Below are 11,636 nucleotides of genomic sequence, written 5' to 3' on the forward strand. Positions count from 1 at the left end.
TACACACACACACACACACACACACACACACACACACACACACACCAGTGATCACTGTGGCTCTAATCATGGATGTTTTCTAATGTGTTCTGCTGCTTTTTCTTCTTTCCAGGCAATTCAAAATCCCAACGATTTCATGCAGCAGGAGCGAGCCTGGAACTCAGTCTGCCCGCTGGTCATCAAACTCAAGAAGTTCTACAGTTTCTCTCTCAGACTCGGTACGGTTACAGTGTGGAACAAACGAAGAAGACATTTTCAATAACAGGGTGTATTGCAACACAAGTGATATCATGACAGTCCTTTATAAGGATCTATGGGATGTAAACTCATGTCGTACAGCAAAGTTAGTACAAAACGAAGTGTTCTGGGGTCTCATTTATCAGATTTGGTAGTGCATCCATTCAAAAGGGAAAGTTCGACAGGTGAACATGCTTTATTTTGTTATGCTGCCATGTTACACACCAAAACTAAAGGACAACTGCAGTCCTGCTTGGTGGCATGCACAGTATTAGAGGATATTACTAAAAACTGTTGGCACTCTTGTGCAATTCTTTAATGCCATTTGATATAATCTTGGATTTCTACGATCTATATGATCATTTCATCAGTTAGTTAGCGCGCAGCCCTTCCCTCTGCGCTCCGGGGGTGGGCATGTGATGGTGAGGAGGCGCTGATGAAATATTGAACAGGCTTTGATGTAAGACTTGATTTGGCTCTTTTCAAAGTGGAAGGTGCTGAGGAATAGTTAATGCTCACTACAAGGGGCAGGTACAGACACCGCTGGGTCAGTGTTCATCATAACGTGGATCTGTAATGACTGTTTGATGCTACGTGGATTTTAGGCGTAGCAGGACCTTGACGCCTGCACAGCAGCTCACCTCATGTCTGTGTGTCTGCAGAGGAGGCTCTGAAGAGTTTGCTGGAGTGCCTGACGTGTCCGCCCTTCACGCCCACTCAGCACCTGGAGAGGGAGCAGGCGCTGGCCAAACAGTTTGCGGAGATCCTCCACTTCACTCTGCGCTTTGATGAGCTGAAGGTCCGCTGCAGACACTGAGCCGCCGACACACACGCACACACACTTTCAGTCACTCTGCCCTCGGTGTACTTGTATGTTTATTCAGAAAGGAGGGCTGAATGTGTTTCAGTCCAAGCTTTGACTCAGCTTGTTTTCCTTCAGATGAGGATTCCTGCCATCCAGAACGACTTCAGCTACTACAGGAGAACCATCAGTCGAAACCGGATAAACAACATGAATGTGAGTTCATGCAGGGCGTCTTAGATCAGTTCAGATCTGCATGAGCTGGCACAAGGTGACAGCCATTATTTTCCTGAGGATCTCAAGTCGTCCACATATTTTTATCTTCCAGCACTCTTTGATATTTCTATATTTAGAAATGTACTCAGTCTACTAGAGGAAACAAAGAAAAGATGGCTGTGATCGCTGTGTTTTGATCTGTTTTTTATGTGATATCAGAGCCAAGAAATAAGCCAAACTGGTCACGTTATTAAAAAAAATTAAATAATGGTGAACAAAGTATAATTCCATCTGTTGTCCAGGAGTGTATGGATGCTGCCTCTCTACAGTAAATATGAGGGCGATGTAGGTGCATTAGAATATGGAAAAACACGCACCCTCCTACACTGACACCTCTTGTCTATTTGTGTGTTTCCTGCACCTCCAGTTGGACATTGAGAACGAAGTCAACAATGAGATGGCCAACAGGATGTCTCTGTTCTACGCCGAGGCCACGCCCATGCTGAAGACGCTCAGCACCGCAACCACGAACTTTGTGACAGAGGTGAGAGAGATGAGCACTCAGCAGCTGTGTCCTTTGTCATCACGCTGCGCTGCTTGTTGCGCTCTCAGTCCTGTTTTTAGACTTCTTGTTTTGTGTCAGAATGCAGATCATCGTGTATTAACAGTGAATCATTCATCAATAATCGCGGAGAACAATAAACTCATTGTTTTCTGTGTCGTCTGTAGAACAAGACTCTTCCACTGGAGAACACGACAGACTGCCTGAGCACCATGGCCAGCGTCTGCAAAGTCATGCTGGAGACACCGTGAGTCGTGATGCTTCTCCGCACACGCACGCACACACACACACACACACACTGGTCCTCAGTAGATTGTGCATTCAGAGTGAGTCCTTGGAGGTTTTTGAAAAGAAATCTGAAACGCAGCACTTATTAATAATCCTGTTTTCTAGCTGCAACACTTCACATCCTGTGATGGAGATCTGTGTTGATACAGCAGCAGCTGAATTATTTCACCATGATACCTGGCTTGATAAGCAATAAGTGAGGCAATAACTGAGGCTTATTCTCAGCTCATGGTTGAGACTCATGGCGAGTTGAGTCCTTGAATTATAAGACGGGATTCGACAAACCTCAATGCCCATTTCGTGGGGAAACCCTGATAGGTGAACAGCTTACAGGACATTCACACCAACAACTGATATACTGAAAGTGCGAGTGTTGATTATTAAAAAAAGCATGCTGATTCGTTGCTTGTCTCATCCTGTTCCTCCTCCTCTCTCTCCATCTGGGTTTTCAGAGAATATTCGAGTCGTTTCAGCAGTGAGGACACACTCTTGTTTTGCATGAGGGTCATGGTCGGAGTCATCATTCTCTATGACCACGTCCACCCAAACGGCGCCTTCAACAAGTCCTCCAAGATAGACGTAAGAGTCACACACACACACACACACACACACACACTCACACACATGATTTACACTGTGTTTTGTGATGCAGCTGTCGTGTTGCTGACTCTGCTCATTTCTCCTCAGATGAAAGGCTGCATAAAAGTGCTGAAGGACCAGCCGGCAGACAACGTAGAAGGCCTCCTGAATGCCCTCAAGTAGGTTCCTTTCACTCACCTTTCAGTGGAGAATTAGTATTTCTGTGCTGCTTTGCCACTGTTAGACTGCATAGATAGACTTCATCCACTAGTCTGAAAAACACACCGACACTGGATGTTGTCATGTCAAGAAGCGACGGCCTTGCTGTGCGTCTTCAGGCTGCCTCATTGTTGAAAGTCCCACTGAAACGTTCGTTTCTTCTCAGATTCACCACGAAACACCTGAACGACGAGTCCACTCCGAAGAACATCCGGACGATGCTCCAGTAATGTCTGTTCTTTTTTTTTTTATATATATAAATAGATATGAAGAGGATCAATGCTCTGACCTCAAATAAGATGTATATGTTTACATTATTTAAAAAGACTCGATGTTAATACTTGTGTGTATTTGCATAGTCATTCCCTCCAAGCTATTGAAACCTGCAGAATATCTACCTTCTTCTTCTACTTTGCAAAAAAAAAAGTATGAAAGCATCACATGAGTTGCCTCTACTGTTAACAGCTGTCAAAGCACAAATGATGGATACCTATCAGCCTTATATACAGTACCTGAGCTTTGAAGCAGCACTTGGACAGAAAGGCAGCATAAAAATGTCCTTGATGACTCTTTTCAATCTTTCATTTGACAATTGCGTTAATTTAGTGTACAGGTTGACTTGATTTTTGAAGCAAAATAAATCTTTTTTTGTTTTTTTGAAATGGTGCGTTTTAAATTCTCTGGCAGGTTCTGCTTTCTATCGCAGTGAAAATTCACAGAGTATTAAAATAAGTGAAGTTGTTTCTGGGTTTTCACTTGAGATGTAATGACAATATGAAATCGATGTTAAGGTGGATCCTTTTGTTGCAGTGAAGGGCTAAATACTGAGGGCAGATAAGGGATTGATTGGTTTGATGTACGTATTGCTAAAAGCATTAGGGTGTTTTCTCTGGTTTGTCTTTTTTTTTTTTTTTAAGACTCCAGCCTTGTGCAACCGTTTAAGTAATCCACTGTGAACATAAAACTTCCTTTGCACATCCAGTAAGATCCAGCATGTCAAAGTGTGCTTTAACTTTGAGGTTTTGCTGATCGAGAAGGCCGTGATACAGAAACATGAAATCAAATCAGCCCACCAAATGTTTTATTTCTTTGTTTTGTCGCAGCGCTCTGAATGATGGTTGCATGCTTTGCCATGTTTTAAATGACTTTTTTTTTTTTTGTATTAAACGGAAAACACATTTTTTCTAAAAGAAAGGCCAAAAAAATCATTTATTGTGAAGGAAGAAAACCTGAAAGGTTTCCATTCTCTTTAAAAAAAGACTTTCTAGAAATAGATGCACAGCTGAGACCAATGTGATCAGGCTCCTTCTGTAAACCTGAACTCTGATGTTCTTTGACATGTTTAAAACTACATTTCCATACATCAAACTACACCCAGGATGGGTTGGCCTTCACCTCTTGTGTTATGGCCATTATCACTAATCATAGCCGATACGAGGATGTGTTTGTATTACTGATATCATCCTACAAACATCGCGTCATGGATACTCCTGACAGCAGCTCCACACACACTCAAACTAACCTCACACAGTCAGACAATCATCATCCATGACTGTCGAACGCTGCTTTCACTTCAGCTGGGGCTCATTTTTACTGTTATCTCTGAAAGGCAGCGGACAAGCAACTCAGAAACACTTGGATCAGTTGTTCAGACACGTTTTATTTCTGGTAAGACTGTTGTAAACTTCACAATCTGAGCAGATCACACATCATCACCTGCGATCTTACAATATGGAAATGTGTGTGTTCTCACCACGGAGCACAACATGGCCTCAGAGACTTAACCTGTGAAACCTGAAAGACAATACTTAGATTTTTCATCCACTACCACAGAATCACTCTTCATTTCATCCGTAAGCCATATCTGTAACGATCGATACATCCAGTTAAATGACGCGTCAGAAATCTGCCGTTCAGTCTGTTGTTTATTTCTTGACCCTCTTGTATTTAGTAATATATACGTGTGTGAGCCATACTTTGAATGCAATGTTTTATATGCAACGAGTGAAAACTGTCCATGGCCGAGACGCGGAGCGAGGTGTACGTATGATACGGATATTTCATATCTGGCTGAAGTAGCTTTTTTTTTTTTTTTTGTTAAATAAAAAAAAAAATCACATCTTCTGTCATGATTGATGTACACAAAGCTTCCCTCTTTGCCCAAGATATTCTACTGTGTGTTCAATCCAACGTGTTGGACAAAATCAGTCTTTTTTTGGTCTTAAACTGACAGTTCTTGTTTAATATTTTTGGAGCTCAGACTTACTGTTTCTATAAATCGCTTTGGCTTTGTATTGCGTTGTTGAATGGGATGGGTGGATTGGATAATAAAGGTGGTACATTTCTTATTCAGACATACGTCTCCTGTTTTATGTTACACACCTGATGCTCAGCGTGTCTTCCAGCTCCCTTCTGTGTGTAAATGTTAGACATCATTATTAAACAGGACCATTAAAATATTCAAGATGAAGTCTTATTGTAACCATGAGGCTGCTCACTATTTGCAGCTCATGCAAAACACTGACTCCTTAAAAAATGTTTCTGTCTCAGGTGATTTTTCTCCTTTCAGTCCCTTCAGTGGAAAGATATTCAGCCCTAAGGAGGCTGAATATCTTTCAAGTTAGAAAAAATTGAGACCTTTAGTCATCTCTCATCTCCATCCACTGCCATGTTTACACAATAACTTACTGCGGTTGTAGAGAGCTTTGCATGTGCTAAATACTGTTAAAGGGCTGTAGTCGTGAATCTTTCCCTGCAGCTGAGGTGACGTCTTCCTGATGTGGACGATGCGCTTCACGTCTCACGTGTGAGAAACAGACACAGTCCAGGGCTGAACCTCGAACAGTGCTGTACCTGAGAATGACAGATAAAGTCACTTCATCACTGGTGTTTGAGGGAGCAGTTTTAGCCACTATGAGACATCTGATTGGTCAACAGCATGTGCTGATGGTTCAGGACAGCTGCCGTGACTTTGAATGGAGTCTTCTTAACCTTATTTTAAAGGGTCACTTCACCTAAATTCTGAATCCACAGATCTCACTGTGAACAGTTTTTAAGGGGACTAATTGAAAGTAGTTCCAGTAAAAACTGTTGAATTTGACACATTAGATTATCCAGAGACATGAACATGTTTTTTTTAACTTGGTGATCTTATCCTTTAAATTATGAATCAATGTAATGTGTACATAAAATAATGGACACACTTTATAAAAACAATGATGATGGCCAGATTGGTTTTCCTGCTAGTTAAATGAAATGTGTCCGTCATCATCAGCCAGTGTTCCTCTTTGTTGATGCAGAACTTTTAAGACCACAAAAACAGATTTCCTACCAAAATAATAAGGGAAATTAAATGATGAATAAAGGTCTGTCCAGACCCATAGACCAGTTTGACTTCGGTGTGTCAGTTCAACCTAATGGAGATAAATTATTGGGAAATAAATCATCGTTTCATTTAAAAACACTGAAATGTTAAAAATTACTCATTTTGCTCCACTGGAGATCTGGTAAAAACAGATAAAACATTTTCTAATTGGGTCACAAACTGCACACGAGTCTTTCCTGCAGAATCAGTCATTTTGAACCCAGAATGCATTTCTTGCTGTGTGGTTACATCATGTTCAGCCCAGAGGAGTGGAGGAGCTTGGATTTACTCACTGGGAGCGCTCCGCTGTGAGCGCTGGGACGCCCTGAGCGCCTCCACACTCAGCCGGGGCACCGCCGTCCTCACCGGCCCTGGACGGACCCCGGCGTTCCATTGGGCCACTCGCAGCATGCTCTTGGCGGTCTCCTTGGTGACGGGGTGGTCATGACTGCGAGCGGCCCAGGAGGGTCGAGACTGGGTCTCATGATGATGATGATGAGGAGGAGGAGGAGGATGCTGGGGTCTGCAGTTGGAGCTGAGGAACATCTGGAGGACAAAAAAGACAAAAGTTCTCAGAGGACTGCAGTTGCTTTTAAGAAAATTGAATCAATTCAACATGATTCCAGGTTGGCGCCTGTATCCAGGCAGAAAAACACACTGGTGATGATTTCACCAAAGCCTGAATATTACATGCCAGTGTCCTCTATCTCACCCTCTACCCCCCCTCCTTCAACCCCATCATCAGCATAATTGCCCCCCCCCCCCAACCTCTCTCAGTAGCTCATCATTAACATGCATTTCTGTGTAAACGCTGCTCCATAATGCACGATGCCTGCTGGTTGCAGTCTCCAGAGAGTCCTTATCGTCTCCCTTTGATTCAGACAAGGAGGTCACAGTCACAGTGCGGTTATGGCGCTGGTGACGAATGGAACGTGCTTTACCAGCGATTTGGCTTTGCGCAATTTGTAATCGGTCTCAGACAGTGTTTTCTGGCTCCTCTCGTCTGGGTTCCTCGTGTTCCTGCTGCAGGTGGAGGCTCTGATGTTCACCTGCCTGCACAGAGACAGATGAGTCAGTCTACTCACACCTGCACATATACACAGGAATATATATATATAGTTCACACATTGTGGGCTTATGTCACGTCTTGTATTTTGTTTCATATTTAGTTCACTCTAAAGGTCTTTGTGCCCTTCCCTCTCAGCTGGTCTCTGTGCTGGGACACCAGGATTGCCCCTCAGGGATAGAAAAAGTCTTATCTTTACTACATCTGCACAAGTACATATTAGTTGCACACTTTGTTTTTCAGTTGAGTGTTTTCTGCATGCATTTTGGTGGGAGCTTCAGTCACTGTGGAACTTTCCATTTGATTTAAGACAAAGCAGTATTTTACAGAGCGCTCCTGCTGAACGCTTCTCCTCGCGCAGAATAGACGCTCTGCAGCACACTGACCACAGTGTAGACGCTGATGTAAGATGACTCAACATAACTAATGAAGAGAAATCTGTTTCTCTTGGCTCATTCTCTTCTGTTTGAATATGCAGCGCTGCAGAACTTGACTGATGATAAGTATGAAGTCATGTTTTAAAATGCTGTTTTCATGGTGTAAATCTGCACCTGTGCCCTATTTCAGTTTTTCTCCTCCAACAGAACACTGTAGGAAAAACTGGAAGCAGTTTGTGGCTCCATCACACTGCTGCTGAGTGCTTTTTTTATTGCAGAATTTTCTTTGTACACACTAGTATGTTATTATTATTATGTCTGGGAGGAGTTTCAGAGCAAAGCACCTTTTGGAGCATGCATTTGGAAATGGAAATCTCCGTGGTGTTTGTGTCACCGTTTCTCAAAACTGTTATTGTGTATCAGAAAATCAGAAATCAGAATGCCTTTATTAGTCTCCCGAAGGAGAAATTCCATAAGACTCACATATTGGACATAGGCTGTCGACTGAGCTCTGCATGTGACCATCTGAACTCAGTTTGGGATATATGGTGTGAAAAAGGCCACATTTTTCTATTTGTCTTGTTTTCTGCTGTAGAACTGAAGTGTCAAACTCCACAGAAGCTACTTTTTGCATGTTTGGCTGAAGCAAACATTTCTAATATCCAGTCCTGTGGGTGCTGGTGTAATGTTCATAAATGCTCCTCGTCAATTTAAACGACCTCTTTTCGGGTTCTTCCTCTCATGGTTCCTGCAGTCTTACGTTTTCAGGCTGTGTTCAATGGGGTCCAGATTGTCCAAGTAGTTGAAGCGCAGCGTGTCTTTTGGATGTCTGTCAGAGTCTCTCCATGGTGGCGGTGCAGCCGGCTGCTTCTTCCTGGAGATGCTTCCATGTGGCAGCGTGCTGGATGCTGGATGCTCCTCCCTGAGGAGGGCCAGCCCTGACAGATCTTCATGTCTGCTGCTGATGGCTGGCACCAGTGGAACCGCAAGCTGCTGACAGGACGAGGCACTCTGGAGGTGGACAACAGACTTTTTCAGTGTATTTTAATGTAGTTACCCTGCAGTATCAATTTCCTCTGCATCACAGGACATTTCAGCATAAAATCACGAGAACTGAATCATGTTAATTCTGGATGTGATCTCAGGACCTGCAGGGGAGTGAGTCGCAGCTCCTGCACAGTCTGGATGTAGTGTCTCTTCCAGATGCCCTGCTCGAAGGGTGTGGGGGAGAAGCTGATGCACCAACCGAGCCTCAGACACTTTGGCAGCCACAGCTGGTCCAGATCCACTATGCTCTTCCAGTGCCAGCTCACCTGCCCACAGATGGTTGAAGAACACCCAGAGACGGTGAATTTTATAAGCCAGAATCTTCTGCTGGCCCAGTCATATTCATCTCAGTTAACATGCCTATATATGCATGGTGGCAGTGAGTGTACCCGGGCACATCGACAGAGGCTGCGTGGGTCCAGGAAGGAGAAGAGGTACAGGCAGAGGGCTCTGGGCAGCAGGCAGGTGAAGTCTGCCGCCTGCAGGGGGAGCCGTCTGCTCACACTGAGGCTCAAGAACATCAGCTGCTCCGAGGAACAGCTCAGCACCAAGTCCTGCAGCACCGCCCTCCTCTGGCTGTCAGACCACCTGTCAAACTGACAAAGACGTGGAAGAACAGAACTCTTTCACATGCACTGTCTCAGCCGAGTGGAGCCGCATGGAAAACAGACTCCACGGAGCACAAAGTGCACTTTCTAATGACCACCAGAGATTTATGTGTGTGAGACAGAGCTCACACTGAGCTCCCTGCACAGCAAAGAACCATCAGTGCATTGAGTGTGTCTCTATTCATCTGCTTTAAACTGACCCACTTTGCCAGAAGGTTCCGCCTCTCTTCAAACACCTGAAAGAAGAGAGCAGTGAAACAGGTGAGTAACCACATCCAGTTTTACTTCCCTCTACTTATTTGTACTTTCCTTGAGTTGTTCCATTGTATGCTACTGAAATATTGTAGGCTACTTTGTGCTCCAGCACATTTATCTGACAGCTGTAGTTACATTTCAAATCGAGGTTCTATATAAAAACCAAACACACATTTCCCCTTAAACTTCTCAATTGGGTTCATTAACAAAACTTTTCAAGGCCCAAATGGGTAAAATGATCCAATATTTCACAAAAAATACAATAGAGAAAGGACCCCTCAGGTTTGGATGGGGCCCGACCCCTCAGTTGGGAACCAGACTTGCTAATTTTACATCAAGCAGTTAAAACTAGCTCCACCTCAAGCAGCTACAGCAGTAAAATGCTGCTTACACACTGATGCATCAGTGTTGTAATCTAATAACATCACGTAAAATAATAAGTGAGCCACCGGGATCATCTGACTGCAGAATGAGTACTTTTTCCATTTTGATGTAGATATTCTCATTTTCATTCGATCATGTCGCATTTATCTTCTATTATTATTACTATTATCACTATATCATTATTATCACTCATGGACTCTTGGTAATGATGATATGTAGACAGTCAGTAAACTCAGAAATAAATGAAAATCAATGATACTTTCAGTATTTTTGCTGGAACTATATACTTTAACATAAGCAGGATTTTGAATGCAGGACATTTACTTCCACCACTAACAGAATAAGAACTATATCATGAGCCTTAATGACATGACAGCAGTGTTTGACCTTGCTGTTGGACTGCGGGTGGTTCAGAGGCGTCCAGGCGCTCAGTGTGGTCTGCATCTTAGCACGGCTTGCAGATGACCTCGGCGCAAGTGGCATGTTTGAGGAAAGAAGGCGATGGGCTAAAACACAGAACAAAACGCATTTCTGCCCTTGTTTCCTCACATGTTTGAGTGTCTGTGCAGCATACCCTGTGGTCTCCTTGTTTCCATGATTGTTTACATCAGAGCCACTTTCCAGGATCTGCCTGAGCACTTTAAGCCTTATGTTTAGCCTCCTCCAAAAACATGGAGTGACATAACATCCCACATTTATCTGACTTCAAATGGATCCAGTCTTCTAAATAATGCCAAATGATCCTCTTTGTAAAAACATACAACACAAAGTTAAGTTTGCAGCATTATGAGAGTCAACAGTACCGCTCAGACCTGTACAACACACTCCTCTGGTGTTTAACTCACCATGAGTTCTCCTCTGCTGGCAGAAGGAAATAAATCCAGCTTCTAAACACTCTGTGTGCAAACTCCTGGCGGCTTTTGTGTGAGCACAACCTACTCCTCTTCTTCTTCTTCTTCCCATTTCCCTGTGCACAGTTTACTTGTTTCCATAGTGACGGTGAGTGCACTCTCCTTACATGGGCTGGCTGTCACAGACTGTCACACACAGAGGGGGGTGCTGCAAAGCAAACCACGGTGGACTGTGTGCAGCGAGCAGGCGTCCCTGCCTCTAATGATGACAAATGTAGTGCAGAAGGCCTGACGCTGCAAAGACCATCTGCCTCTGATACACTGATTCTGCAAAAAATCAACATTTCCAGCTTGTTTGCTTCAGAATATGTTTTGAAGAATACAATTCTGAAACTGGAAGTTTCTCAAGAAATATTTAGAGCTGCAACAATTAATCGATTAGCTGTCAGCCATCAAATGAATCGCCTATTATTCTGATAGTCGATTAATCAGTTTGGGTAATTTTTTAAAGAAAGAAAAGGTCAAAATTCTGATTCCTGCTTCTTTAATGTGGATGTTTTCTGGTTTCTTCTCTCCTCTATGACAGTAAACTGAATATCTTTGGGTTGTAGGCAAAACAAGACATTTGAAGGCGTCATCTTTGGCTTTAGGAAACACACATTTCTGATATATAATAATAATAATAATAATAATAATAATAATAATAATAATAATAATAATAATAATAATAATTGATTTAACGGTGTGCCCACAGAAACAGGCACATTATTCCATGAAAAAA

At 43.1% G+C, this 11,636-nt stretch overlaps 2 protein-coding genes across 3 annotated transcripts in view; one reads left to right on the plus strand and one right to left on the minus strand.

The window, feature by feature from the left end:
• fam49a (family with sequence similarity 49 member A) overlaps positions 1–5,257 on the plus strand; it is a 31,820-nt gene extending 26,563 nt beyond the window's left edge. For both annotated transcript variants that reach the window (XM_076756263.1, XM_076756262.1), the window contains exons 5-12: positions 113–218; positions 900–1,036; positions 1,178–1,255; positions 1,683–1,799; positions 1,985–2,064; positions 2,558–2,684; positions 2,793–2,863; positions 3,070–5,257. In XM_076756263.1, coding sequence (XP_076612378.1) covers positions 113–218; positions 900–1,036; positions 1,178–1,255; positions 1,683–1,799; positions 1,985–2,064; positions 2,558–2,684; positions 2,793–2,863; positions 3,070–3,133 — 780 coding nt within the window. In that variant the 3' untranslated portion in view covers positions 3,134–5,257. The remainder of the gene's footprint in view (positions 1–112; positions 219–899; positions 1,037–1,177; positions 1,256–1,682; positions 1,800–1,984; positions 2,065–2,557; positions 2,685–2,792; positions 2,864–3,069) is intronic.
• A 32-nt stretch (positions 5,258–5,289) lies between these two features.
• On the minus strand, positions 5,290–11,074 carry fbxo16 (F-box protein 16). Its single transcript, XM_076756261.1, has 9 exons — positions 10,850–11,074; positions 10,392–10,510; positions 9,566–9,601; positions 9,147–9,353; positions 8,859–9,023; positions 8,471–8,721; positions 7,209–7,320; positions 6,561–6,813; positions 5,290–5,756 (listed from the first exon to the last, which is right to left on the minus strand). The coding sequence occupies exons 1-9, from the start codon at positions 10,965–10,967 to the stop codon at positions 5,704–5,706; spliced, it is 1,314 nt and encodes a 437-aa protein (XP_076612376.1). The 5' UTR covers positions 10,968–11,074; the 3' UTR covers positions 5,290–5,703.
• Positions 11,075–11,636: the final 562 nt, after the last annotated feature.

This window comes from Chaetodon auriga, chromosome 18 (genome assembly GCF_051107435.1).
Source record: "Chaetodon auriga isolate fChaAug3 chromosome 18, fChaAug3.hap1, whole genome shotgun sequence".
Taxonomy (NCBI): Eukaryota; Metazoa; Chordata; class Actinopteri; order Chaetodontiformes; family Chaetodontidae; genus Chaetodon; species Chaetodon auriga.